At 44.7% G+C, this 27,881-nt stretch overlaps 6 protein-coding genes across 7 annotated transcripts; 4 read left to right on the top strand and 2 right to left on the bottom strand.

Annotated features, from left to right (window-relative positions):
- The first annotated feature begins 400 nt into the window (after nucleotides 1-400).
- Nucleotides 401-15,050, top strand: LOC108116639 (rootletin). Of its 2 annotated transcripts, XM_017228619.2 has the most exons (10): nucleotides 401-480; nucleotides 7,092-7,595; nucleotides 7,914-9,200; nucleotides 9,740-9,891; nucleotides 9,951-11,327; nucleotides 11,387-11,562; nucleotides 11,631-13,618; nucleotides 13,769-14,197; nucleotides 14,261-14,436; nucleotides 14,492-15,050. In XM_017228619.2, exons 2-10 carry the CDS (start codon nucleotides 7,092-7,094, stop codon nucleotides 14,553-14,555), a joined length of 6,153 nt encoding a protein of 2,050 aa, XP_017084108.2. In that variant the 5' UTR covers nucleotides 401-480; the 3' UTR covers nucleotides 14,556-15,050. The 2 variants fall into 2 exon arrangements, with proteins under 2 accessions (XP_017084108.2, XP_017084110.2); XM_017228621.2 differs by lacking the exon at nucleotides 401-480 and having other exon boundaries at nucleotides 7,023-7,595.
- Nucleotides 744-2,815, bottom strand: LOC108116641. The gene has a single exon (XM_017228623.2). It carries the CDS (start codon nucleotides 2,717-2,719, stop codon nucleotides 1,076-1,078), a length of 1,644 nt encoding a protein of 547 aa, XP_017084112.1. The 5' UTR covers nucleotides 2,720-2,815; the 3' UTR covers nucleotides 744-1,075.
- LOC108116642 (glutamyl-tRNA(Gln) amidotransferase subunit B, mitochondrial) lies at nucleotides 14,943-17,094 on the bottom strand. Its single transcript, XM_017228624.2, is given in 9 exon segments — nucleotides 14,943-15,310; nucleotides 15,371-15,494; nucleotides 15,553-15,632; nucleotides 15,634-15,690; nucleotides 15,745-16,169; nucleotides 16,224-16,539; nucleotides 16,597-16,710; nucleotides 16,766-16,910; nucleotides 16,965-17,094. Coding segments are annotated over 9 exon segments (1,566 nt in total). The 5' UTR covers nucleotides 17,042-17,094; the 3' UTR covers nucleotides 14,943-15,082.
- Nucleotides 17,095-17,158: 64 nt separating this feature from the next.
- Nucleotides 17,159-21,493, top strand: LOC108116640 (hamartin). The gene is made up of 7 exons (XM_017228622.2): nucleotides 17,159-17,266; nucleotides 17,358-17,621; nucleotides 17,683-17,939; nucleotides 17,996-20,300; nucleotides 20,361-20,518; nucleotides 20,639-20,768; nucleotides 20,826-21,493. Exons 2-7 carry the CDS (start codon nucleotides 17,528-17,530, stop codon nucleotides 21,203-21,205), a joined length of 3,324 nt encoding a protein of 1,107 aa, XP_017084111.2. The 5' UTR covers nucleotides 17,159-17,266; nucleotides 17,358-17,527; the 3' UTR covers nucleotides 21,206-21,493.
- Nucleotides 21,494-21,665: 172 nt separating this feature from the next.
- LOC108116692 (exocyst complex component 5) lies at nucleotides 21,666-24,403 on the top strand. Its single transcript, XM_017228706.2, has 6 exons — nucleotides 21,666-21,773; nucleotides 21,835-22,739; nucleotides 22,857-23,444; nucleotides 23,503-23,692; nucleotides 23,753-24,070; nucleotides 24,139-24,403. The coding sequence occupies exons 1-6, from the start codon at nucleotides 21,741-21,743 to the stop codon at nucleotides 24,235-24,237; spliced, it is 2,133 nt and encodes a 710-aa protein (XP_017084195.1). The 5' UTR covers nucleotides 21,666-21,740; the 3' UTR covers nucleotides 24,238-24,403.
- Nucleotides 24,404-24,605: 202 nt separating this feature from the next.
- Nucleotides 24,606-27,747, top strand: LOC108116693 (NPC intracellular cholesterol transporter 2). Its single transcript, XM_017228707.2, has 4 exons — nucleotides 24,606-25,081; nucleotides 26,474-26,581; nucleotides 27,304-27,473; nucleotides 27,571-27,747. The coding sequence occupies exons 1-4, from the start codon at nucleotides 24,934-24,936 to the stop codon at nucleotides 27,655-27,657; spliced, it is 513 nt and encodes a 170-aa protein (XP_017084196.1). The 5' UTR covers nucleotides 24,606-24,933; the 3' UTR covers nucleotides 27,658-27,747.
- The last annotated feature ends 134 nt before the right edge of the window (nucleotides 27,748-27,881 follow it).

Genomic DNA, 27,881 nt, shown 5'->3' with positions numbered 1-27,881 from the left:
CCTTAAATAACCAATTTAAATGAATGTATTTCACAATAGCCAAGATCTAATTTACACGCTTGAAAGAGTTAGAAGAGAACGCCTTTCTACCCCATAAATTATGCAAATAATTTTCGAATTTCTTCTTTGGCTCTGCGATACAGTATTGTCCACCACCAAAAAATGCACTTCGCTTTGTCCATTGATAAGGATAATAGAAATGGCTCAGTAACCGCCAACCAACCGCAATTAAGCTGACCCAAAGCCGTTGCCTGGTAACCCGAGGCGTCCACAACAATAGGACGAGTTTAGAACGAGAAAACGTGGCCAAAACCACCACCTCGGCCAGTTCCGTCACCACCAAAGGACCAAGGACAAACCCTTGCAACCAGTCAGGTCAGTTTAGTTTGTGTATGTAAACAAAGAACAACTGGAAAGTGACTAAATGTTGTTTAATATTCAGCCAGATGCAGTTAAAAAATGCTAAACTAATTTAAATGGGTAAATTAAACAGTGTTAAACAGTTAAAATTTCAGTATGTGATGCATAAACTAACTATTTTCTAATAAGTTTATTAAATAAACAAAGAAGCATTTAGCGACCGAAAAGGAGTTAATAAGAATTCTTTAAATAGTTTTAAATATAAAACATATTTTATGCTTCGTACTTTTGTAACCTAAAAACAAAGATGTGCGCCGCAATAACAGAAATCAAATCAAACCCCAAACGCGCAAATAATATTATAAATTAAGTCAAATGGGCAATTCAAATATAAATATTATTTATTGTACAGTATTATAGTATGGTATAAATTCTATATTCGTGCATGTGCATTTGCATGTGGTGTGTGTTGAGTGTGTGCGGTACTTGTTTTTTTTTTTAACGTGCCTAATCTTCTTAGATGGATGTTGAACCCCATTGGCGTAAACAAAAAAAAGAAATATTATAGAATGCAAAAATATATGCTATATAGATTTCTATATATTCCATTATTGATCAGTCTGTGTAATCTCTCTCGCTGGCGGACCGCCTGATGCTGGATGCTAGATGCTGATGCTGAATGCTGATGCAGTGGCTCCGGTTCTGGCTCCACCGTTCAATGAACCGGCACCGTGATGCGGGGCGATAAACTTTTGGTCGTGGTCGTGCGATTCCGGCGCTGCAAAAACAGTTTAACGTTCTCAAGTGGCAGCTGGAAGTGATAGTAGGCGCAGTATGGCAATGGATCCCAGTAGGCAAACAGTGCCTCCCTTTTGTCCAGTGCCGTTGTCGAGGTCGTCCTCTCCAGCGCCGACCAACTCCAGTTGGGCAACTCGTCCTCTGGCAATCCTCGTCTATGGATGCATTTCATTGCTCTGCATAATAGCTGAGCATGCGATCGATTGTGGCATATGTAGGGCAGAGCCACGCCCAGTCGCGTGCCTAGTGGTACAAATTGACCACCGTGGGCTGGGCTTTTGACAAGCCGGAAGCTAATGTGTCCATTGAGGGGTCTCTGAAAGCGCACCTTGGCGAAGAAGGAACGCAACCAGAGCTCTATCTGAGCTTCATCATCCCGAGGCACCGGGATCAGGTTCTTTGTGTGATGCTCCACCCTACAACTGACATTGGCCACCACCCGCGAATCTTTGACGGTGGTGCAGGTCACATAATGGTGATAGCCTGGTTGATCCCTCACGACCAACCATGGTTGTCTTTCGCTTATTTCATGCTGGTTCAGTTTAAGTTCTGCTCTCCTATTGGGCAGGACGTACTTGTGGCGCTCCAGAACTCCTTGCATTCCGGCGGCCATTAAGATGTTTCGATAGCTTCCTACAAAACCACTCTCATATATTTGCTGCAACTGACGAGGAGCTGTCAAAACCACATGAGCCGGCAGGGCCATCTGTTGCTGTTCGCATCTCTGGAAAAGCTGTAGGCAATCATCCAGTTGAAGGGTTTCCTGTACACCCGGAATGAAGCTGGCACAGCCTAGGACCTCCAGATGTGGTCTTGCCAGAGAATCATAGTAAGCCGGACTGGTAGCACACACTGGTATATACACCGAAGGTCGCTCCTTCTTAACTATGTGACACAGGGCCGCTATGTACTGATCCGGATTACTGGCCGTTGGTCTGGGCACCACATAGAACTTATCCACTGCCGTGGAAAACCTGGCCAGTCCAAATAATCCCTCAAACTCAAAGACCACCACACGAGCGCCAGATCCATAAAAATTCCTGGCCAAATGAAGGGTCTGTATGGTGCTGCCGCAACTCAGGAGGATGGTTTTTTGTCTCTGCACAGCACTCAGTTCCTCCTCGCCACTTAATAGCCACTTGACCAGAGCAATGGGTACTCTCAATAGTTTCCAAAAGATCCAGAGTAAGGCGGACAGCCAGAAGCTAGGTGCCGCAATGGAGAGGGGTATGTAGAGTACATATCTCAAGATAGTCAACACCAGCCGCATCAGCAACTGGGGGCCAAAGAGCAAGACTCGTGTACCCAAATTGGGTTGCGGTGGAGTCTGCGTCTGAAACTGACTCCTCAGGAGACTGCCGTCCGCAGTACGCTGCCGTCTTAGAGTAACAAAATGTTTATGAGGCGTTTGCGAATCCCTGTCCTCCTCCTCCTCCGACTGGCTGGGGTGCTCCGGTATTAAATCCAACGAATTGATACGCCGGAATTTGGAGCGCGATGCCTGACGCAATTGCCGGGCGTGCTCCTGGCGCAACAGCAGATCGTCCAGGGTCTGGGACATCTTCACTGTCTCACTCGCGTATTCCGTATTATCTCTGCGGTGTAATCTTCGATTATCGTTGCCGTGCTGCTGCTGGCAAAATCCGAACTGTGACTAAAGCGCGTATTAAATAGGAGCTATACTTTAAACCTATGGGATGCAGTCGCGGCCGTTGATAACCCACCCTAGACACATGTCCATCGGCTGGGATCGGCCAATCCCTGTCTCTCTACCTATGCACTGTTAGAAAACTCTTCACAAACTAATCTTTAAGTGTTTAAAATTGTGTCTGATATTTCAGCCTAGTGATTAGGTCTAATAAGTCTTTATCGCGCTGATTAAGTTAATTGCACTATTTTTATTGGTTCTGGAAATAGACTTTGCCAACAAGTATTTGTTAAAGAACTTATTCATAGCACTATCACATTCAGGCGCTATGAAAACCTTAAGGTTTAAAGTACAGAGATATTTCAGAATAGTGACCTTAAATCTGATGACTTGCTTTAAATTCTGGTAGGTCAGTAATTAAATTGCTATGCTGGTGGGCTTATCAAAGATCATATATGGTTGCTAGGCTAGAAATATGGTTGAGAGGTGCATTTAATAAAGAAAACTAAATCAGAATATATATTTATAGAATAATAGAATAAATCATGTATGCTAATGGTACGCTTGATCGGCATTGACAAGGTTCAAAAGCTCCCACGTAACCCACGTTTAACAAATCAAGATTAATTATGTCCCAGTGATTATGAAATACTTGTGTTGTAATTTAGATGATGAAAGTCTCGCAGTGTAGCAGTAATTAGCTACCGCACTTATGTGGATGATCAGCCGAACAGTGTGTGTGAACGTGATGTTTATTGTCGCCAACTCTCGGAATGATCTCCTCTCCTCCACGTTCGTCTGTGATCTTTGGCGATCGAGTATAAATCATCGCAAAGAGATTGAAGGTTTCAGCCATGTGGCGCCCGTTGCCAAGAGAGATGGCGGAGAATCGGGGAAATCTCCGGAGAGATCATCGGAGAGCTCAAGCTTGCAATGCACCCCACCAAGTAGATCCAGATTTGTGGTCAATGGGACTTTGAGCTGGCACACACACATACACTCGCGCAAGGTATATTCAATCCCATTTCTGCTGATAAGGGGATCCACTATGAACCCGATAGCATGAGTAGAAGAAGAACGCGACAGGCAAACTTATGCTTGGAAATAATCTCACACCTACACATAATATAGACCTTATGGCATCGGGCCGAGATTAAAACTGAAAGTGAAGCAAACAAAACACCTTAATGGCGAATGCATAACCAATCTTCGGACTTTGAGAGTCTACGCGTACACATAGTTGTCGCATTACTGATTTCCACATCTGTACACGAGTTTAATGGGAATAATATTAATTCTGTGTACCTGGCACTTTGATATCTCCCCAAGGTCGCCTCTCAGGTTCAAAGCTGGAGCTGATAAGGGTATTAAAAATTTAATATATTTAATATTTGAATATATTTAAATATTCAGCAGTCGGGTCTTTTTTTCTGGCATTTATTTTTTGTTCGTAGTTGTGCCGGCGAAATAGCTGTCTCACCTATGTACATACCTACTACATATTTATAAGGCGTTGCGGTGTGGGTTGCATGAGTATGCAGTTCTCTGATATGAACGTTGGCGATAACCCCAGGAGTCCGCCATCGCAATAGAATTCGCAACCTGTGCCAGGAAACATTTTGACATTTGCTTTCATCAAAGCGATCGGGGCATTACGTGGACGTAGATAATGCAAGCCATATTTGCACAATTTGGGTATTTAAAAATAATTAATAAGTAATAATATATATAAATAAGTTAAAGTAATCCTTAATCCTTTTTAGGGATAATACGTAAAGCGAATATGAATAATCAGCTGATATACGATTTATCTACAACAATATTCCTCCAGAGATCAAAATTAGAATGAAAAATATATTTTAAATTTTTTTTCGTAAATATTTTCTTGCTACTAATAACTATGTTTCGAGAATTTCCTGAATCTGCCATTTGTTTAGCATAATAAACGTATCCAAGGGTTCTATTCTGTTCTATAAATAGCATTCATAGAATCTCATTTATATTCACCGCAAATAAATCATGAAAAGGGTTAATCGCATCGACAGAGTCTCCTGTACTTTCTCAATTTATTGCCTTGCTAGTTGACTTATTAAAAGCAGTTAGGCATGAAGCATGTGACCAGGAGAGGAGCCACCCACCACCACCAGTTGTACGGTTCCTTATGAGGTATATACCCCATCGATATCACCCGATTTGACCGACCGCATTCGGAATATGCTTCGAGACACGATTTGCATTTGTTGCTCGCTCGCACGCCAAACATAATTGTGAGCTCCTCTTTTTCCGTAATCAATTGCGGTTGCCGATGGTAACCAGGAATTTGTTAATTCAATGTTTATTCTGCCCCAGTCCCTATGCACCCGGGTAAGTTGCAGTCCCCAGACGGAACAGGCCTTAATGGCGGTTAGTTCGAAAAAGGGAATCCTTTTGACTTGCCAAACGCTCCTTGCCTTTCATTCTTCCTCCTTGCGAAAAGTTGACTGGGCGCTCAGTTGGCTTAGTTCCGCGGGCCCAGACAGTTCGATTCCTAGTTAGGCCCTGATTCTGATTAACTTTCCCTACCGAGGAGCGTTAGTTGCGTTAGTACTTCCGCATTCCGCAAATTTGTGTCAATTGCCATCAGGCAGGACACGTTAGCGGCGTAGCTCTGCAGACCTCGAGCCCCAGGATTCCGTGATAACTTGATGAGTATTCAATTGGAGCTCAATCAGTTAACAACAGTGTCTAGTGCGCGGTCTTAATTTGAACGAAAAAATAAAACGAAACAGAATCAAGTGCCTGAAAACTCATTTCAAGGATTTAAGTGGGATATACATCTGACACGGTAATTGTCAGTGAGAAGTAAGTTTAAGATAGCTTTCGGAAAGGTGAAACATAATTAATTTTAGAAATAAAAGTGCGAATGCTTATTAGTAAACCAGTTTATCTGAACGATATAAGCATTTAATTTTTAACAATCAATATTCGATTTTTTAACTATGCTTAAAGAGGTTCACCTAACTTAAATATTTATTTAAATATTAATACGGCATATGTGTATCTTCGTATACTTTGGTTTAAGATGTCTTTAAGGATGACATTTTTTTAAATTTTTTACTTTTCTTATCGATACTGAAGACTCATCCTAACATACTCCTTTTGGGTTATATTTACAAATATTTAAAAAACATTTTTAAGTTCTCTATTTAAAATCGTTTACCTTTCCTGCCAAAGTCATCAATAGACAAGCTGATTCCTTGATTGATTCTCAATTTAATGTCTTTCCTTTACACTCCCCATAAACAAGAATTACGACCTCCATTTGACTGAGCCCTTGGTGATAGTAAATCAGAAACTAAAATAGAAAGTACAAGCGACTAGGAGCAGATTGCATGCCAAATCATAGTCGCACTATCAAGGATATTATTATTATATTTTTATGGTTTGCATAAACACAAATGGCAATGGGGTGAGTTGGGATTGGGGTGGCATGGGGAGGACAGCATAAGGAGCTCAAAATTAGAAGACGCATTCGTGTCAAAGGAAGTTTCAACAACGGCGGAAATGTTGTTTATTAAAATAAATACGAGGACAAGGAAATTATTATGACTTTTGGGAGGGAGTGGAGTTGTGAGTTGGATTGGAGGAGGAGCATGGGGGTGGTAAACACAAACACTTGCTGTCCTGGTGACAGACTGTGCAATGCGTGTCGTCCGGGTCCCAAAAACAATTTCCTCAAGTGGGCCCCCAAAAATATCATTCGAAAGTATGGACGTAGCGGAAAGAATTCCTGCCTTTGGCTGGGATCCTTGAACGATAATGAACATGGGGTCGCTGAGCTTGTTTATTTGCGAGGGAACATCACCTCGGTGCAGCTGTCATGACGACTGACTCCAGGCCCGGAACAAGTTAATAAATCAATTTAGACAAACTTATCGAGTCGCTCTGAAGCGTAGGCGAGGCGCCACACTTTTGGCCTGAAAGTTTCCGCATTCATATAGTCTTTAATACCCCTTTCTATATTACTGAAAGGGTTGACTGGACTAGGGGAATGTACGATAAAGTCCCCTTTTCGTATTACGTATAATAAATTGTAAATTAAAGGATTATCACTTTAAAAAATCTCATGGCTTAGCTACAGAAGTTCTTTAAAAATTAAAAAATTTAAAAGTATCAATCTTACTATAGGGTAACCCCTGGTTCTAATACCAAACTTTCTGACTTTTACTTGATTTATTGCTGTTGCACGCAATGCTAACCGCAACATCAAATCGAACTTATTCTCTACCACCCACTCCTCCCACAGATGCAGGCGTATCGCGATAACTTCAAGCAAACGCCCTGCCCATCGGCCGTCGACCTTCAGGCGGCAGGACCACCCCACCCACCGGCGAACACCTCGCGGCTGCCCTTCTCGCGCAGTCAACGTGGGCGTGACCCTTCGGCCAGTGCCGCCTCTGTTACCGCCTCCGCTGCGGGCGCCCTAACGCCTAGGATGATGAGCCCGGGTCCGCCCGGCGGAGGAGGTGGTGGAATTGGCGGTGGTGGGGGAGATCCCTCGGCCCTGCTGCGCCAGAACCAAGAGCTGCGCCAGCGATTGGCAGATGAGTCGCATAGCTATCGTCGCCGTCTGGATACCTATAAGCAGGCACAGCATAACCAGGCCAATTTGGTTACCCGTCTGCAATCAAAGATCCAGCAGTATCGTCAAAGATGCAGCGATTTGGAAGACCGTATGCATGAGACCATTAAGCCCACAGCCGGAACAGGACCAAAGCTGACCACGGGTCCAACCACCAGTCAGGTGCTGGTAAGTACGCAAAACTGATTTATAATAATTTCATTATTGTAAAAATTCCATTTAAAAAATTGCCGTTAAATAAGATTAAAATATTTCCAATAGATAAAGGCAACGTTGCGTATGAGTAATACATTTTTGTTCAGCTTAATCTTTGAATTTATTTTCAATTCCATTTGGTGGTCAAAGGTTAATTTGATTGCAATTATCATTAAAATTCGAATAATTGAAAATGCTATATATAAAAATATTCAAATATTCAATATCATTTTCAAAGATAGCTTCGATGTTCCACAATAACGATTTTGTACGCCTAACCATTCTTTTTAGTGCTCAACTTCTTTGACCCTGGGACAGAGCAGTTTGCCCTGCAGTTCTTCATTGGACTCGCCTCCACCCAGTTGTAGTCGCGACTATGTCCATGATGATGTCTTGGTTACTGGAGGCGGCGGAGGAACAGCAGAATTGTGCCGCAAATTGGAGGAGGAGCATCAACGTTGCGAGCAAGTCCTGGCCCAAAATAGTGCTCTGCGTCAGCAACTGGAGGAGTCGAATCGCACCAATGAGGCATTGACCAATGACCTGCAGAAGCTGACCAATGATTGGGCGGGACTTCGAGATGAACTACTGATCAAGGAGGATGAGTTCAAGGAGGAGGAGCAGGCTTTCAAGGACTACTACAACAGCGAACACAACCGCTTGCTGAAAATGTGGCGAGAAGTGGTGGCCGTTAAGAGGTCCTTCAAGGAAATGCAGACGGCTATGAAAGCTGAGGTAGCCAAGATGGGTCAGGAGATTAATTGCGTAGGAAAGGACATCAATGGCTCTAATGCAACCGTAGCTTTCGCCCATCAACAGGCCAAGCGGGCGGCGGATGAGGAACTCAAGCAATCTCAGCGAAGCAATGATGAACTCCAGAACCAATTGGCCACACTAAAGGTTCAATACGAGAGTGCCCGACACGAGATCATGGAGCGGGATCAGCGACTCCTGGAGCTAATGAATCAACTAAAGAAACTCGAAGATCGCTGTGCCCAGGCGGAGTCTCAGGCTGCTCTGGCCAGCCGATATAGCGATGAAATCGAGAGACTAAACAATTCCATGCGTGAAATTGCGCAGGCCGTTGTTCAAGATGCGGAAATCGCAGATCGCGAGGCAGACGCCGAGGTCACCGGCGGGGTCATGCAACACATGCACCTGACGCGTGACGCCGCTTCCGTTGCGGGAGGTGGAGGTGGTCCGGGCAGCACTGCCGGCGGCGGTGGTGGGAAATCCCCGCGCCGGAACTCGACACGCGCCTCCCAAGCCTTCGCCGAGGGCACAATTTCAGCCGTTCAGGCGGCACTCCACAAATATCAACTGGCTCTCCACGACATGCAGGTTAAATTCCAGAATACCAGTGAAACTCTGCGGACTACCAAATCCCAGTTGGAAACCAGTGAGGGTACTAAACAGCTTTTAACCACCAAGATGCAGCAACTCACCGAGAAATTGGATAGCAGTAACTCCAAGCTATCGGAACTTCTTCAGGAGAGGGAAAGTTTGCAGCGCGGATTGGACGATGTTCGTACCCAAAAACAGCAGTCCGAGATGGGTCGGGCGGATATCAATAGTGCGGTAAGTGGATAAAAAATATATATTGTGGTTACTTGCCCAAAAAATAATGCTTCAAAAATGGAACAATTTATTTTAAACTACCACCTTAAAGTGTAACATTTCTTAGAACTCAAGAGTTGGAATATTTCGTGGAATCTTAAAATTAATAATCAATGAGGAATGTCTTGTTTTTTTCCGAGTGTGGATGTCAAGGCAGATTGGGGGCGGATCGGTGATAACTCGATTAGTCTCCGTCTGAGTCTGATTACGCCGTAGATTGTATATTAATAATGTTTCCAACTCAAATCCGGGGTGATGCCATGTCTGCGATGAGTTACAAATTATGGATGCGAAGATTGCATTTGCAGCCGGCGTGAATTTCTACTCAAGGGGCTAAGTTCAGCCGCACTGGGATCTCGTATCTCATAATGGGTTGGTCGGAATAAAGAATAATATACAGATTTTCTATATCAAAATGGCGGTTAATGATAATGAAAGAGGGAATGAAAACTTGATGAATTTATTATAATGCTAAAATTCCATTGTATCCTTTAATATAGTTCGAGAATCTGAGTGGTGACTATGAAAAACTGCAGTTGAACTGCGGAAAACTGCAAAAGCGTATTGACTCCATGGAGGAGGACAAAAAAGCCGTGGAGCTAGAAATTCAACGTATTCTGAAGGACAAGAACATCACCGAATTAAATTTAAGGTAAAAGTTTAAAATACCATAAAACCCAATGAACCATCAATCCTTTAAAATCTCAACAGATCCGAGGAAGATCGCAGCAGTCGCTTGAGGGAGGAGACCATTTCTCTCCGTGAAGAACTTAACCGGGTTAGCCTGAACCGTGATCTTCTGGAGCAGCAGCGCATCGAGTCGGATAATCTCATCAATCTGCTCGAGAAACAAAAGTCCGATCTGGAGTATGACCTAGACAAACTGCTGCTAGAGAAATGCGACCTCCAGGAAAAGCATGAAAAACTGTCTAACAACAGTTGCTCCACCAGTGATGAGCTGAAGAGCGTTCAAAATTGTCTTCAAGAGACGCAGGAAGAACGCAAGAAACTTCGAATCCAGTCTGCCGATCAGTCCAATGAAATTGGTGAGCTCAAGAAAGAATTGGCGGTACTGGACAAGGCACGACTTGAACTGGAAACGGACAATCTATCAGCCGGGGAAAAGCTTAAGTGCCTGCAGTTGGAAAAGGAGAAGATCCTGCAGGATTTGGCTTGCGTAACCAGGGACCGTGGTGATATCCACAACCAGCTCACTGCCATGTGTCGAAAGAAGGAGGCTCTGAACGAGGAACTGATGCGAACTCGCCAACGTCTAGAACAAACCACCGAAACAAATAGTCGCCTTAATAGAAATCTTGAGGAGATGGTGAAGGATGTGGAGGAAAAGCAAGTCGTCATCGATCTGCACGAAAAGGACACACACCGCTTGAATGAACTTTTAGCTGCCCTACGATCAGAGAAGGAGTCCTTGGAGTCGGTGCTCTTCGATACCAACACATCACTTGAAGCCACCGAAGAGCGACGCAGTCAGCTAGAGCGGGATCTGCAAGAGGCTTTGGTACGGGAGGAATCCCTCAAAAATCACGTGGCTCGCCTGCAAAAGGATCTTGAGCAATGCCAACGCAAGGCTCAGGAGACCAAAACGCAGTTGCTCAATGCTGCCCGTGCGGCCGAAAGCGATTTCAACCAGAAGATTGCCAATCTTCAAGCTTGTGCAGAGGATGCAGCCAAACGACATGGTGAGGAGATCCTTCAATTGAGAAATGCTTTGGAAAAGCGAATGCAACAAGCTCTGCAGGCCCTACAAACGGCCAAGGACGATGAGATCGAGAAGTTACAGGAGCGACTGGCCACTTTGCAGGCCCATCTTGAGAGTCTTGTTCAACAGCATGAAGAGGCTCTGATCCGGGCCGAAAGCGAGAAACAGCAGGCCCTGTTGATTGCCCACCGGGATAAGCAGGCGGTTGCCGAACGCCTGGAAGCCGTGTCGAGGGACCTTAAGACCGAACAGGAGTCCCTTGATCGCAGCAGGCGTGAAGCCAATGCTCGGGATGAAAAGCAAAGGGCTGCGATCGCTCAACTGAAAGACGAAATGGTGCACATGCGCACTAAGGAAGAGGAGCACAAGTGAGTAGCAAATTAGTTGTATTTTCTTTTTTATTTGAAACATACTTAATGTCTCACAGGATTAAGCTGGAGGAGTGCATCCGGAAGCAGGAGTTGCAGTTGAGTAGCATGAGGGAAGAGCGGGATACCCTTTGCCGTGTGAGCGAGGAATTGAAGATGGAGATTCGGCTGAAGGAGGACAAAATGGAGGGCACCAACAACGAGTTGCAGGATGCGCTGCGAAAGTCCAAAGAGGGTGAGTACTTGGGCAGCTAATCTAAGCCAGAAAATTACAAAATCCTTAATCCAAAATCAATTTTCTAGGAGAGGGCTTCATTGACAGTTTACGCAAGGAGTTGACCGATTGTCGCCGACAACTGGCGGATAGCAACATTGAGCGTGACAAGTATTCCGGGAGCAACAAGGAACTGCGAGATCATGTGAAACGTGTGGAGAGCGCCAAGCGGGAGCAAGCACGTGCCATAGAAGAGGCTCTTCAAAAGATCAGCAATCTGGAGGACACCAAGAACTCGCTAGAAAACGAACGCACCCGATTGAGTACCATCTTAAAGGAAACAGAGAATCACTTTACGAAAACCACCCAGGATCTGAATGCCACCAAGGCACAGCTGCAGAAGACCCAAGTAGAGTTCGCCCAAAAGGACGAGGGTGGCAAGGAGTTGCAGTGCAAACTGGTAGCTGAAGTGGAGCTGAAGGAGCGCGCCCAACAGGAGCTATGTCAGATCAAGAAGCAGTTGTCCGACTTAGAAGCCAATCTGTGTGCCACTCGCCAAGAATTGGGTAGAGCTCGCTGTCAAAACAACCAGGAGGAGCATCGCTTCCACGCTAGGGAGCAAGAGTTGGCCCAACGTTTGGAGGAGGGTCGTGGCAGGGAAAAGCGGCTGGAGGATCAAAAGCACAACTTGGAGGTTTGCCTGGCAGATGCCACCCAGCAGATTCAAGAGTTGAAAGCGCGATTGGGAGGAGCCGAAGGCCGCATCCGAGCCTTGGATGAGCAGTTATCCTGCGTGGAGCTGCACAAGCGGGACACCGAACAAAAGCTATCCTCAGTAGTTCACACTCTGCGTAGGATTGCTGGAATTCAAGTGGATGGTAGTGTGAATCTTTCCCACCGGTTGTTGAGTCCCTCGAGAAGATTCAGTCCATCCCGCAGTTGTGGGGATTACGACAATAGGAGCACATCGCAGTGTCCAGATGGACCTATTGATGTGGACCCGGATCTGATTAGAAAGGGTGTCCGCAATCTGATGCACCAGGTGGCTCAGTTGGAGCGCGAGAAGGATGACTACAAGTCCCAACTGGGAGCAGCCAAAAAGCAGCTTCAAGATGCCGCCGAACAGCAACTTAAATGCGATGCCAAGTTGGGCAAACTGCAGGCAATGCTAAGGAACCTTCAGGAGGAAAAGAGTAACCTAGAAACGGACCGTAAGATGAAAATCTCCGCCATTCAGGCACTAGAGGAGAAGCTTAAGCATCGTAACGATGAATGTCAGATGTTAAGAGAACGATTGGCCCAAACGGAGATGCAACTGGCGGCCACATCCGAGGAGAATGGTCAAAATGAGGAACGCCTAGAGAAGAGCCGACAGCAGTACTCCAAACTGGACAACGAGAAGCGCCAACTACAAGAGGAACTAGCCAAGGTTGAGGGCAGGGCCAGTAAACTCGATCTACAGCGAGTGGCCATGGAAGGCGATCTCACTCGTTTGCAAATGGCTCTGCAGGAGAAGGACTGCAGCATTCGTCAGATGGCCGAACGATTGGAAAACCAAAATCGTGCCCTGACCCAACTAGAGGATCGTTGTACCGCCCTCAAGACCACCGTTGATCAGCTGAAGGAACGTCTTCAGAAGTCTGCCGTCAGTGAAACTCAGCTGAGAGGCGAGTTGAAGACTCTTCAGAAAGAGCTCTCTGAGCAGGGTCACTGTTCCCAAGCTAATGAAGATAAGCTTAAGTTGGTCCAGAAGTCTCTGCAGACAGCCGAAAATGAGAAACGCATCCTCACTGAACGCCTGGACAGTGCCCAGACCAATCTAAACGAGTTGCGTCGTAGCCAACAAGCTCAGTTGGATGGCAACCAACGGCTGCAGGAGCAGGTTACCGATCTGGAGGTTCAGCGTTCGGCTTTGGAGTCCCAGCTTCGGATCGCTAAGTGGAATCAGGAGAGCGGCGGTGATAAGGGTCTGACCAATGGCAATGGTGGCGGCAATGGCGAGGAGGAGCTGAGTAGACAGCTAAAGTCCTCACAGCGCGAGAAGTCAGAGCTTCGTAGCAAGCTTCAGACCCTGCAGGTGGGTAAAAATATCTTTTAAATATCATTTTAAGAATTTAAATCAACTGGTGGCTTCTGTGCGTATAAGTAATAAATTATTTAACTAGGCTGTTTGTTACTCATACGCAATATTGACAACTTTTTTTTCAACTCTACTTATTTTCCCTAGGATAAAGTCAAGCAGTTAGAGTGCGATCGGAAGAGCAAGTTCTCCGGCGGAAATGCCTACGATCGGGCCGAAAAGTCCAACTCCTACTATGGTGGAGCTGCTGAGTCCGGGGAGTTCGACTCCAATCGCTACGATGTAGGTGGCGGTAATGCCGGCACAGGGGGTGGAGGTTCCTTTAATTGCGGATTGGATCACAGTGTGATCGAGCAGGAGACCCGCGATCTGCGTCTCAAGGTGCGGCGCTTAGAAACTCTGCTAGCAGAGAAGGAGTCAGAATTGGCACGATGCAAAGCGCGCATGAATGATAGCGCCAAGTGCCATGATGGCATGGACGGGGATCGCTATCGAAGTGCTCAGATGCATGCCGAGAAGCTGCTCGACGCCAGGGAACAGTCGCACCGCCAGCAAGTCCTACGACTGGAGAATCAGGTTGGTCGTTTATTAATATTATATAAAACGGTATATCTAATGAGTTTAACTTTTATTTTATAGATCTCCATGCTGCGGGAGCAGTTGGCTCAGGAGGCCAAACGGCGGCAACAGTACATTTTACGCAGCTCAAAGGCGAATAGGGAAATGCAGCACCTAAGGAGCACCCTGGGAGATTCCCTTCGCAATGTCTCGCAGCACCCGGTTGATGCTCACCTCTTGGAAAGCGAGAGTAGACGGTGAGTCCTTTATTATTTTTATATTTTAAAGACTTCTAACTATACCTTATTCCAGTCTCGACTCTGCCGTTTCGATGAGTCTGCCTCCCTCGACCTGTCGTGACTACGATCGCGACTAGATCGATGTAAAGCTCAGATTTGGTTAACCTTGATCCCGCCAAGAAGACGTAACGCTCACTGCCATTTGCATTTATTTAGAAAAGGCTTCCTGGACTGTTCCAGTCGCATCTGAGTTAATCATCGCGTGCATTTCAACTCGTTTGCCTTAGTACAATTCTAGCTGTTCATTGTCTGCCCTGTTAGACAATCGAATATAGTGCGTTCCATCCAGTCGCATTTGGGCATCCGTTAGCGATAACCCCATCCTTTCATCTCCACACAAATAACTATGCCTTAAAAGGGGTCACGAGTTCCGATTCTCCCAGAACTAGGGAGAACACCGAACTATATCTAACACGAGAATTTACATCATTTGCATTTACATATTGGCCAGAACACCGAACTAGTCAGCACAAAAAAAAGCATATATATTTAATCCTTAGCATATCTAATCCTATATACAGTGCGGTTCGTCGACTGCATGTTTTATAAAATATATATACAAGAGAAACACACTTCTAATGAACACAGTCACTCGCCTTAACTCTTACTTCTTGGTGGGCTTTAGCATCTTTTCCAGGCACTCTACTACTAGCCTCATGTTAGCCTTCTGGGCGGAGAGCTTGGCCACTTCGCCTGCGATAGCAAACAAAGCTTTGGCTTTGCCCTTTTGGTACTGCTGCACTGCCTTGGCTTGGCTGATAATGGCCTGCTGGCAAAGGTTCTCTATTTCCTTTAGACTGCATATCTGCTGTAGGTTGTGCTGTTCAATGAGCTGGAATAAAAACGTCTATGAAGTTTTATATGGAATAATTATTGGATTCAAAGGACTTACCTCACTGACTTTGGCTTCAGGGTTGTTGTGCAGAAGTTCAATTAGATGCCGGGCAGCTTGAAGGTTAATATGCTCACTGTGCAGGCTTTTCAATATATCCTTTAAATCATCACCTTTTATAGAACTTTATAAAAAAAAAGTTAATCATTTAAAATTCAGGCATGATATTTCTTGCATATTACCAATCCTCCACGTCTAAGTTCAATTTGTTGCAATAGCTCAGCAAATCGTTGATAAGAAAATTGTAAATGACTTTGTTGGGGCAGTTCACTCAAACTACGGCTGATACTCAAAAAATGTTCCAATAGAATGGGTTCGTTCTGGGAAATATAATAGTAGAATAGAATAGAATAGAATAAAGAATAAGTACTCACCACTAAAATAATGGCTGTTTCTGCATTTAAATTGTACTGCTCAACCAGGAGTTGCCTTGTATCCTCGGGTAGTTCTGGAATTTCCTCAGTCAAAGCTGCCACAGAAAGCAAATCCTCTGTTGATTGTGATCCCGCCTTTAGGTTAACATGGAGGGGCGGTAGATTTGGCTCAGGCATGAATCTGTAATCCTGCAGCACCTCTTTGTCACGCATGGCCACTGTGCGCCGGTTTTCCGCATCCCAGTTGCGAGTTTCATTTGTGATCACACCGCCATTGGCCACAGTTTCCAATTGTCTATTTATTTCATATGTAATTGCCTGTGAAATACTGCGAACCGAGCCAATATTTTTGACTTCAGTGCGCACACCCAATGGGTCGCCTTCCTGATGAATTGATATGTTGGCATCCACACGAAGGGCACCCTCTGAAGCCAGAAATTCGGTTTTTATATAAAAAATTTCATTGAAACTTAAAGTACCTTCCATTTTACAACTGCAGGTTTGGAGGCGCCTCAAAATCAGTATTAGTTCCTTTACCAACGAGGCTGCTTCTTCACCCGTTTCCAGATCCGGGGCAAAAACCAACTCCATTAAGGGCAAACCAGCACGATTGAGATCAACTAGGCTCCTTTTAAGATAGTCATCGTGCAGGGATTTTCCACTGTCCTGTTCCAATTGCAACTGGAGTAGTTTGGCAGTCTTATAGTAAACTTTTTTGCCTGGTGTTATCACTGGGAAAGTAATTTTCCCATTATTGGCTAAGGCAGCTCGCTGCTGTGTGATTTGGTAGCCATTCTGGGAAGGAGTACGTCATAGTTTTCGAGTTCAACACACTATAAAGGCTTTTCTTACTGGTAAATCAGCATAGAAGTAATGCTTGCGATCAAACATGGACACCTCGTTTACCCGACAGCCAAGAGCCAATGATGTCTTAATGCCGGATTCCACACACTTTCTGTTGAGCACCTGAAAAATTCTTAAAAGTAAGAACGACATCTCAACTATAAGTTTAAATTTTTACCGGCAAAGTTCCTGGAATGGAGGCATCAAAATAGGCCACGGATGAATTAAGTGGTGCTCCAAAGGATGTGCCACTTCCGGAGAAAAGCTTAGAGGCACTGGCAATCTGTGCATGCACCTCCAAACCCACAACGCTTTTCCATTTTCTGAAAATAAATTGCATCAGTAAAAATACTTACAATAATAATTTAATTAATTACTGTTTGGGAACGTTGGCCAACTTCGGTTGCGTTGCGAGACGTCGGATTATTGAGTAATACATTGTATTAACATACATATATTATTTTGTTATGATTATAACGTATCCGCACCGGATCGCCATAAAGTTGCGCCAACAGCTGTTGTTGTTTTGATTGTGGATAAAGCTGCCGGACTTTCCGTCGTGGAGCTGCCAGACCAAACCATCGATTGGCTGGCGATAACAGCGCAAGAGAAATATCACAAAAAAATAACCTTTTTCATTTTCAAGACAAACATGTAAAGAAATATGAGTTTAGCAGAGGTAAGCATATTAAAAGGGTAGCCCTCAACCAACCCAATAGAACGGATAGACGAACGCAATGGGAATTTCAATGCCAACACTGGTTCTTTAGTTGATAGCGACCAAGACGAGAAAAAGCACACGCAGCTCTGCAAAAGACAACCACGACGACGAGTGAGTGGAGTAGAAGGACCAAGAGTGGAGTAGCAGGAGCAGGAGCAGTCGACCGAGGGCGAGCGAAAAAATCAATCGCAGGGACAGGAAGTCAAGAAATCCGCCACTATGGTGATAGAGAAGATCATCGGCGACCTGGAGTCCAACATGACGCTGGAGAACGAGGAGGCCAAGCGCAAACTGGTGGAGATGCTAACGCAGAGTGAGTTCCACCCGAATTTCCTTTATATATCTATTATTCCTTCTTGTCCTTTCCTACACAGACAAGGAACAGTGGGTGGTGCAGTTCATGTTGGACTACTTCTTCAAAACTGGATCTCAGCGCATTCTGGAGGTGCTGGTGAAGGCCCAAACGCCGCACGATGGCTACATCTTTGACAAGCTAGACGACTGCCTAAAACAGTCTCAGCACCGGGTGCAGAGCCTCCAGGTATTCTGTTTTATAGTGCGGCATCATCCCACATGGCTGTATAAGATCGAGAAGCACCGACTGATTAAGAGCGTTTTCAAACTGCTAACGGTGAGTAAATGATGTATATGCAATCGGGTACAACATGGCTTTCTTGCCTCTTGCAGCATGAGAAGGAGATAGTGCCGCTGATGAGTGCCTTGCTGTGCATCATCACACTGCTACCTATCATACCGAATTCTGTTCCCAACTTTCTGAACGATCTTTTTGAAGTGTTCGGGCATTTGGCCTCTTGGAAGCTGCAAAACAGCAATAAATTGCCGGACGAAAAACTTGTTCACCTCCAGTTGGGCCTACAGATGCTGTTTCACCGTCTGTATGGAATGTATCCGTGCAGCTTTATGGCCTATTTGGTAGAGTTCATTAAGCGGGGAAACGGCGGTGGCATCTTTCAGCACACTATTAAACCACTACTGGATACGGTGCGAGTGCATCCCATGCTGTTAACGGCCACGCCGGAAACGGAGGTGAACAACACGCGCTGGAAAGAGATGGAGCCGCATGACGTGGTTATGGAGTGCGCTAACCTGTCACTGCCTGTTCTTCTGCCTGAGGCAAGCAACGAAGACGGTAGCTATGCGTATCCAATGACACCAGGCTATAGCCGTATGACCTCGAACACCTCGAATACGGACTACAGCTATCAGATGCGGGAGTTTCAGCACTCGAGGAACATCTACACCCGCTTCGATTCGTCTGCCTCGGGTGGGGATATGGGTCCCATTTGGAGTCCGCACAACGAGATAGCCACGACCAGTAGCGCCATACCACTGACACCTACCACTTCGTTTATTTTACCACTGCAGTCGGCAATTAACTCTCAGCTAATGGTAGGCATGACGGGCTCCTCACCGCCTGAAGCTGCGGTGGAGGCGACACCTGAAACTACGCCGCTAAAAGATTTGAGAGAGATCAAGCAGCCAGGTCGTGCGGTTAATTCTAATGCAGTAAGAGCCATCTTTGCCACAAGCCAGCCTTCTTCACCCATGCGCAAGGACCAGCAAAATCAGTTTAGTTTCCCAGATGTGTCTCGTGAGGCCGAGGAAAGCAGTCACTCATTTTTGGAAGTCACCAGAGTCACCACCTACGAGCGACGCCTTCAGCAGGTCATTCAGGACAGGCACAACGTGGAGCGAACGGTAAACGCACCTTTTCCAAGCAGCCTGCCGGAAATGAACTCCGAATTGTCCCTAGTTGGAAGCTCCGTCTATCAAGCTGGCACTCAGGATGTCGCCGCCGTTTGTGGCGAGTGCAATGAGACCGACCGGGACCTGTGCAGTGTGGGAGGACTCCACATGCCGACCAGTCGATCTATGCACCAACTGGCCAAGAAGCGCCGCAATCGTATGGCCAGCTATAGTGGAAATGACTCATGTGCGGACAGCAGGAGCTCGGCGGCCAAAAAGGCCAATTGGAGCGTTGAGGCAGAAAATCCTATGCGTCGAACTAAATCCTGTTCCGCCCTGGCGGGAATGCGGCAACAGCACTTGGAGGAGAATGATGACGAGGCCGATTGTCCGGCCCAGAGACCGGAGAATGGAAATACGCAAAAGACTGGCAGCCGCCTGCAGAGGAGCGGCCGGATCCTGGCCATTTCGGCCCCCAAGGAGCCGGCCAGAAGCTGCACCCACGCCTCTACTCAAACGGTGGAAGGTGTGGATAGTGCTCCATCGCAGTACGAGAATTGGCTGATTGAACTACTGCTTGAATGCAAGGAGCAGCGAAACAACTATGAGAGGAGTCTTCTGTACCCACAGGATATCTTGGATGAGTACATCAAGCATGCGATCAAGGCCAATGAGACCTTTGATGCTGAGCAGGGTCAACTAATGTGCCTGCAATTAGAGTACGAGAGCTACCGGCGATCCATTCATGCGGAACGCAATCGACGACTCATGGGACGAAGCAGGGACAAGCGAAGCCTGGAAATGGAGCGAGATCGGTTGAGAGAGCAGCTTAAGAACTTTGATGCAAAGAACAAGGATCTGGCCAACAAGATGGATCAGGCCATGCGTTTAGCTAACGAGCGACAAAACATCCACCAGGAGGAGCTGAGCGAGATGAGGGCAAAGTACCAGCACGAACTGGAAGAAAAGAAGTGCCTACGGCAGGCTAATGACGACCTGCAAACGCGCCTAACCAGTGAGGTGGCCCGTCATAAGGAGATGAACTACGAGCTAGAGTCTCTTCGAGGTCAGATCTTCAGCATGGGAACGGAACTCCAGCATACCCAACAACAGGCGGACATGGGACTGCATTGCAAGCAAGAACTGGCGCGCCTGGAAGCCGAGTTCATCATAATGGGCGAGGTGCAGGTTCGATGTCGCGATCGTTTGGCTGAGATTGATAACTTCAGGGCCCGCGACGAGGAATTGCAGATGCTGCAAGAAAGCAGCCACCTAGAACTAAAGGGTGAATATTTGTTATTTTATTCTCTTCAGGTGTTTCCTCATCACCCATTTATTTATTCAGAACTGAGGCACAGCCTGGACGAGAAGACATCACAGCTGGAGAGCATGAAGCACAAGATCAGCGACCTTCAAGCCCAGCTGGCCAGCAGCGAGAAGGCCATGACGGAGCAGAAGCGACTACTAAGCACGGTCAAGGATGAATACGAGGAAAAGTTCAGGGTAAGACCATCATTGGGTCTATGCTGATACTCATACGTTTTTACTGTACATAGAAAAACCATCGAATTATCATAATTTAACGTAACATGAGATAAAACAACTAAAATTTAATTATTGCAGTCCGTGAACAAGAAATATGACGTGCAGAAGAAGATTATCATGCAGATGGAGGAGAAGCTGATGATGATGATGCAGCAGCCGCAGGGAATAGCAGGTCAAAACACATGCTCCCCAGACACGGACAGAACTGGTGAGTGTGACAGCTCCTTCTGGGTAATAGAATCCTTGTTTATAAATTCTTCCACAGACATTGCTTCATCCATTGAACGCAACTCACCGCTATCCACCTCGCTGGCGTCCAGCGAAAGCTTATCGGCCAGTTTGCGCTCGACAGAGCTGAAGAACCTACACCAGCTGGTAGATACGCCGTCAATTCCGGAAGTGCTAAGCAGCTTGGCAGCTGGCGCTCAATTCGAGGACGGGGTGCGTCTACCGGCCGTTGACTTGGCCACCTCGGCCAGCACCGCCAGTGCCATCAACATCGTGCCGCACGCATTAGACCTGCCGTCAACTTCTGGCGGCATCGGTCACACGCTCACCCACCCACATCCGCATCTCCACCTGCAGCAGCAGCACCAAGAGCAACTGCAGCTGGAGCAGCAGACGCAGTTTGTAAAAAAGAACTAGCTTTCCTTTGCTAAACAAATGTATATTGGTAAAAATCGACACAGAAAGTCAACAAAAAAGTTTTCGGTTCTTCATATTTTCATAATCAGTTCAAAACTGTATTTAAGGTTTAATAAATCGCTGACTCCACGCAATAATTATAAAGGTTATAAAAAATATTAATGTTTGAAATTTTAACTTGTTTAGCACATTGCAATTTGTTGTAAAAAAATGGTTTTGATACGAGGCAATAAGTAAGGCGCGCATTCATATTATAATAAACATTTAATTAAGATCAGCAAGCATAAATAATGAGTTTTATTTCAATTAACTGAAAAGTTTCTTGAGTTATATAACAAGCGCCAAAAATTTGAATTTTTGGGGAAGAGAGCAAACAAAAACGTAAACAACCCGAGTGGCATTGCCAGCTGAGAGAAATTGAGCGGATTGGCAACGCCCGAAAGAACAGCTGAGCGGAAGCAACAATAATAGTAGGAAGAAGAAGAAAAAAAGGAACGCCTACAAATCAGATCATCAAAAATTTGAAAACAATAAAATGCTGTCCCAATACATGGAAGAGTTCGAGCAGGTAGGTTCGCTGCTTATTTAACATAAACTCAGGTTCTAAATTGATATTTTATATCTGACAGGAGCCGTTTGAAGTTGGTGAGTTCATAGAACGCCTCACCTGGCGCACGAATAACGAGCTGCAGAACAGCGAGGACTTCCATCCTGTGGCCCTACACGACACCTTCATCCAGACTATCAAGGATCTAAAGATTCTTCAGGAGAAGCAGCAGAGCAGGTGCGAACGGCTTGAGGAGTCGCTGCGCCAGGAGAAGGAGTCTCACGCCAAAAAGATCGCCAAGCTACAGGAACGTCACCAAACGGCAATAGATGTGTTCGGCCAGCTCGACGAGAAAATAAACTCGGTGGCCGGGAAGATCATGCACCTGGGCGAACAACTAGAGAACGTGAACACTCCGCGCAGTCGCTCCGTGGAGGCGCAAAAGTTGCTCAATTTTATGTCAGAATTTCTTGCCGCCGGTCCTGTGATTGTCAACGATATTTTTGCGGATGCTGCTCGATTAAGTGAAGCCGCTGATGTTATCCAAAAGCTCTACGCCATCTCTCAAGATCTTCCGCCAGGAAACTTTGCCGAGTCCAAGAGGAAAATTGAAAAGAAATATGACGAAGTCGAACGACGACTGATTGAGGAGTTTGCCACAGCCCAGAAAAGCGAGGACATTGAACGTATGAAGACCCTCGCTCAAATCCTTTCTCAGTTCAAAGGCTACACTCAGTGTGTAGACGCGTATATCGAACAGAGCCAGATGCAGCCGTATAGCGGCAAAGATATTTTTATAGGCATTGTGCCGCTGTGTAAGCACCACTACGAGATCATCCAGAAAGTTTTTGCAAATCCCCAGCAGGTCATGTCAAAGTTCATACTGAACATTTACCAGCTAAAGCTGCATCAATATGCTATGACAAAGCTGGAAGACAAGAAGGACGAGGAGAAATACTTGCGGACACTATACGAATTATACTCACGGTAAGTTGATAAGTTTTATTTCGAGCTAATAAAAATAAATATTTTATTGATAACAGTGTTGACATAGTATGTCCGTGAAATTTATGATCTTAATTTCTTATCAAAATTTAATTTTAGTACATTAAAGTTGTCCACTGATCTGCAAATCTACATGTCCACCATAGACGACGACTTGTTGCAAAAGCTGACTCAGCAGATCTTTATTAAGCATTTGGCTGGATATACAGAAATGGAAACTAAGTGTCTTACAGCGAAATGCTCCACTGAGCTAGAGAAGTTCTATGCTAGCAAAAAACACCAAAAGACTGCGACCACTAAAGGTTTTCGACGCAACATGGAAGTTTTGATAGCTACTCGGGCAAACATTAATATTGCCGCTATCGAAGATTATGGTGGGGAAACGTTTCTATCCGAAGAGCTTGCAATTAACATGCTGCAGGAGGCTAAGGCTTCGCTTAAGCGCTGTCGTCTGCTTTCCAACGAGACTGACCTACCAGGCAATGCCATCAAACTTAACGATATCCTGCTGCGATTCCTGATGCACGAACATGTGGACTATGCATTGGAATTAGGTCTGCAAGCGGTACCGCTATCCGAGGGAAGAGTATTTCCCCAACTGTACTTTTTCGATGTGGTGCAAAAGACGAACATCATTGTCCATCTGCTGGACAAACTGTGCCACACATCTGTCATACCATGTGTGAAGTAAGTACAGATATATCGGGTTAAAGATTTAAAGTAATTTTTGTACATTCTTTTCCAGTAATACACCTAAGTATTCAGATTATGTGTTCAAGAAGCGTATACTAATGGAGCAGATCGAGACCAAGCTGGACCAGGGACTGGACCGCTCGATAAGTGCTGTTATTGGCTGGGTCAAGGTATATTTGCAGTATGAACAAAAGAAAACCGACTATAAGCCGGAGACTGATGTAGATACCATATCCTCAGCGGTAAGATATATAATTTAGGGATTTAAAGCATTCGGAAGTTAAACGATTTCTATATCCCAGGCTTGCCTGCAAGTCGTGCAAAATCTGCAACCTGTGATTGTGCAGATTAAGAAGTGTGTTGATGGAGAGAATCTGCAGAATGTTCTGACGGAATTGGGAACTCGGTTGCATCGGGTGATTTACGATCATCTACAAACTATGCAGTTCAACACGGCAGGAGCGATGTGCGCTATCTGTGATGTGAACGAGTATCGCAAGTGCATTCGCGAACTGGATAGTCCTCTGGTGACGCAGCTCTTTGATATTCTCCATGCATTGTGCAATTTATTACTTGTTAAGCCACAAAACCTCCAAGAGGTTTGCACGGGCGACACTCTGGTAAGTGTGTAGTGTCTTTGATTTCGACTGCCTGTCTTAAGATATTATTTTGTTTACCCCCACTTTAGAATTACCTTGACAAGTCGGTGGTTCGGCAATTCATACAGCTGCGCACTGACTTCAGGATCATTAAAAATACCAATTACCTGAAGGGTATTATTGAGTGAGGAGTTCAGCTGCCCAAATGAGTCACATTCCGAAATTTTCCACCTCGCACGGTGTTGTCTGCGGATTAAATTGATATATTGAAGGGGGCATTATCTAATATTTAATTACGATTCGCTATGTTCTTTAACTTTCAATTAAAGTCAAGTGGCTGGTTACTTTTATCTACACATCGCCAGAAGCAATTGATTTATTTTGAGGTATTTATAGAGGCGACTCACTCGCGTGCCCGCCACCCAACCACCCACTCCTATACCGACACAAGCCCCTATGCGACGTCACGGACATCCCCTATACCAAACCTTTAAAAGTGAATCGGTAGCGGTATCAGTGAGAGAGAGAGAGAGCGAAAGTCAGCGTTAGTTGCTCCAATCGGCTTCCAGTCAATAAATCAAAGTTTATTGCCTAAGCGCCCGCGAAGTATTTATTTATTTACGTTTAGCCGGAGAGGGCAAGTACTCTTCTATGGAAGAGAGCCAGGCTACTTCTGGTGGAACCCACTATTCTTGGTGTCAGTCACCTATTAACCACCAAGCAAATCGTATCGCCGAAAAAACGTCGCTAGCCCGTGATCCTCATTATCGAACCCGTTTGTTATTGTTTTTGACATTTGGAAGCTATTTGCACACCAAAACGAATCGAGTTTGGCCGATATTCTAATCGAATCACAAATCAAGATCTCGAAGAGTGATTAAAACATGCGCGGCGCCTTCATGGGTTACTACCTAAAAATACTCTTGGTCATTTGCGCTGTCCACGAAATGGCCGGCGGAACAATCAAGTCAACTAGAGATGCCGTCTACAAAAAATACTTGTCCTTCAGATCTCTACCCTTCGAAGACTGCGGTGAGTATATCCCACAATCAGTGCTCGTCGGTGGGTCGTCGGTTCTTAAAGATAAAGATTATCCTTCATGATATCTTACATTTTCTAAAAAAAAATAGACCCAACGAAGTCTCCAAAATTGATACATAGCGGACATCACAAGCGATTTTCACTAGTTTCTGTATATTTTCATGATCGTTCGCTCCTCACCGACCATCTTCGCTAAAGAAATCAACCCAATTTATACGAATAAAATATTTTGTAGCGTCATCGTGTAAGTATATCGATTAGAACACACCATTGGAAGTATCATAGGGCCCAATCTCATCTGATTTGAACCGCTGCTTCCGCAATGAAATACAACTATCATAAAGGGTATTTCACTGATTGTATAGCGTACATTTTCAACACATTGTATTAAGCGTGATATGATAAATAAAAATTATGATATATAACCACAATTAATCAATCGAAAAACATTATCAGATTATAATTTGAAAATAGGTTAGGAACTAAAAAACCCAGCTTTTCGGATGACACTAGCAAAAATTACCTGTATGCATTATAAATTACCTAAATGGGACGCTCTTTTTGATTGTAAAGGGTATTTCATTTACTCAGACTCTTATCAAAACTACAACCAAAATCTGATTTACGGCCAATAAAGGCATACTAGTTCGTAGCCATGTAAAAAAAATTGCAAACCTATTTTTAACCATTTTCAATTAAGTAGTTTAGTAGTTCAGGGCATTTAAACTTCGTCAAGTTTTTATAGTTTCCCAGGGCACAGACTATTAATTGTATTCTGGTTTTTCGTTTTTTTGATTAAAAAAGTATTTATGGAGTGCCCACTAAATCAATGATTTATGTTATAGATTTGAAGAACTGTAAACAAACAGATATGACGCCCTTATGGGGGATTACCTTGCAAAATATGACGCTGATAGACAAGCGAACGCCCCCTTAGAGGATACTGATCAAATAAATGACTTAATTAATCTTGACTATTGAACAGGCTTCATTTTAAAGATAGAAACTGTGCGACGGCCTTGGAAAGTGCAATTGGTCATAGATTATAGATTATTCAGAAATGTGAATATATAGGTGTATGTCTGTGTGGATCGCAGATAACTCAACTTAGTTGCTGGGAAAGTTTTTTTACTTAAGTTAAGTTTAAATTAGTTGCCAAGGTGTATGTAGGGTGTGGCAGTGGCATGTACAATGTCACGTACCCAATTAGTGCACTTAATTTCGGATAGGAAATTATCTATCTTGGAGTTTCCTAATTTAATAACATGAAATTAAAAGCTTAACTTTTCAAGGAAAGTCTTAAAAGTCACCTTCTGTTATTGATTACATATAACTTTTTTTATCCTAGACTTAACTTATATAAAGATCCTTTGATTATTTCAGGTTCTTTGTACCAGGTCAGCTACCTGGAGATCGAGAGCTGTACGACACTGCCTTGCTCCATGGCCCGAAACGCGACCATTAAGGTTACTGTTCGCTTCGATGATAATGGTAAATACAAATATATCAACGCACTGATAACACCAGATCCGTGCATACGGAATTCCTAAGAGAAAGAGACCCTCTCCTCGCTTTCCGAGCAAAAGTCAGTCGGAAACGAAAATAGATCTAGTGCGGGCGAAACATGTTCGATCAGGTGGACAGCGGATGTTTGGCGGGGCATGTTTATAGAACCCCCTGAGAATTCGGTAGTGGAACAGCCACTGCGTGCTCAAATAATGATGGCAATAATGATAAGCACCTGCCGTAAATATATATAATTGATCCAAGATTGTAAATCTTCGAAAATTTCACCAAATTTCCTGCTGCTACTACTGTTTACTTCGTTGCAGTCGTTAAGATATTGACATCGATTGCAGCCTGGGACTCCGCCCCACTGTCGATCCATAAATAAAATAATGAATGCTTAATGATATTTTGATGAATCAGCAGAAATGGAGACGAAATCGAATCGATTGATCTCAGCACGAATCGAACATTTGGAGTACTAATACCCGATAGGGGGTGTAACAAAGATTGGCCAAACTTTAAGTATAAAGGGAGCATGCAAAAAACAGATTCATTTAATTGGATAGAATTCAGATTTGAATAAACAAACTTTAGCCTGAGGCTTACATATTAGTACATAAAATTGAAATGCTTATAAAGCGTTATTTGAGGGTCATTCTAGGGATCCCCCACTTATAAACATGACTAATACATTCCACTTGCAGGTAACGGTGTAACTTTTCTCAAACACGAAGTTCGATGGGTGTTTAACTATATCAAGACCCAGGCGGCCATAAGTCCCGATCCTTGCGACGGGGACCATGGATGTATAGAGAGTGCCAGTGATGGTAAGGCGTATTGGGCGAACATCTTCGTAAACGAAACTCTTCCGGTGGTAAGTTAAGAAGACATTGATCCTCAAGAACCTAAATGTCATTTTATGTACAATCTTAATATTTTTTCAAACTCCACTATTTCCCTCTGTGTTACAGATGAAAGGCAGCATGTTGTGGGAATCCAAGGATGCGAACGATCAGAACCTAATCTGTTTTCAGGTTCCCGTTGTAATCACAGTGTAAATGTGTAATCACGAAAATAAAGTAATTGGTGCATGCAAATCAACAGACCAATGTGTGGGTGTGCGTGCGTGTGTGCATCCTTTAATGAAATTTTGAATGAAAACAAGGGAGGCGCGGCATCGTAGTAGTAGAAAGGGAGAGCAAGCGAGACGGGGAGGTGGAGATGGAGATGGAGATGGAGATCTCTGTTTTGGCACACACACTGACCGAAAGATGCTGAGAGG

This window comes from Drosophila eugracilis, unplaced genomic scaffold, assembly GCF_018153835.1.
Source record: "Drosophila eugracilis isolate 14026-0451.02 unplaced genomic scaffold, ASM1815383v1 contig_75, whole genome shotgun sequence".
Classification (NCBI taxonomy): Eukaryota; Metazoa; Arthropoda; class Insecta; order Diptera; family Drosophilidae; genus Drosophila; species Drosophila eugracilis.
The sequence above is the reverse complement of the archived record's forward strand: the minus strand, read 5'-3'. Positions and strand labels throughout refer to the sequence as shown.

Excerpts from the sequence above, each read along its gene's own strand:
- LOC108116692 (XM_017228706.2), top strand. The coding sequence starts at position 21,741 with ATGCTGTCCCAATACATGGAAGAGTTCGAGCAG. Across the intron at positions 22,740-22,856 it reads CTATACGAATTATACTCACG|TACATTAAAGTTGTCCACTG; the intron begins GTAAGTTGATAA and ends ATTTAATTTTAG. Across the intron at positions 23,445-23,502 it reads TCTGTCATACCATGTGTGAA|TAATACACCTAAGTATTCAG; the intron begins GTAAGTACAGAT and ends ATTCTTTTCCAG.
- LOC108116641 (XM_017228623.2), bottom strand. The coding sequence starts at position 2,719 with ATGTCCCAGACCCTGGACGATCTGCTGTTGCGCCAGGAGCACGCCCGG.
- LOC108116639 (XM_017228619.2), top strand. The coding sequence starts at position 7,092 with ATGCAGGCGTATCGCGATAACTTCAAGCAAACGCCCTGCCCATCGGCC. Across the intron at positions 9,201-9,739 it reads GGGCGGATATCAATAGTGCG|TTCGAGAATCTGAGTGGTGA; the intron begins GTAAGTGGATAA and ends CCTTTAATATAG. Across the intron at positions 9,892-9,950 it reads ATCACCGAATTAAATTTAAG|ATCCGAGGAAGATCGCAGCA; the intron begins GTAAAAGTTTAA and ends AAATCTCAACAG.
- LOC108116640 (XM_017228622.2), top strand. The coding sequence starts at position 17,528 with ATGGTGATAGAGAAGATCATCGGCGACCTGGAGTCCAACATGACGCTG. Across the intron at positions 17,622-17,682 it reads GGTGGAGATGCTAACGCAGA|ACAAGGAACAGTGGGTGGTG; the intron begins GTGAGTTCCACC and ends TTTCCTACACAG. Across the intron at positions 17,940-17,995 it reads GCGTTTTCAAACTGCTAACG|CATGAGAAGGAGATAGTGCC; the intron begins GTGAGTAAATGA and ends TGCCTCTTGCAG.
- LOC108116693 (XM_017228707.2), top strand. The coding sequence starts at position 24,934 with ATGCGCGGCGCCTTCATGGGTTACTACCTAAAAATACTCTTGGTCATT. Across the intron at positions 26,582-27,303 it reads TGTTCGCTTCGATGATAATG|GTAACGGTGTAACTTTTCTC; the intron begins GTAAATACAAAT and ends TTCCACTTGCAG. Across the intron at positions 27,474-27,570 it reads TAAACGAAACTCTTCCGGTG|ATGAAAGGCAGCATGTTGTG; the intron begins GTAAGTTAAGAA and ends TCTGTGTTACAG.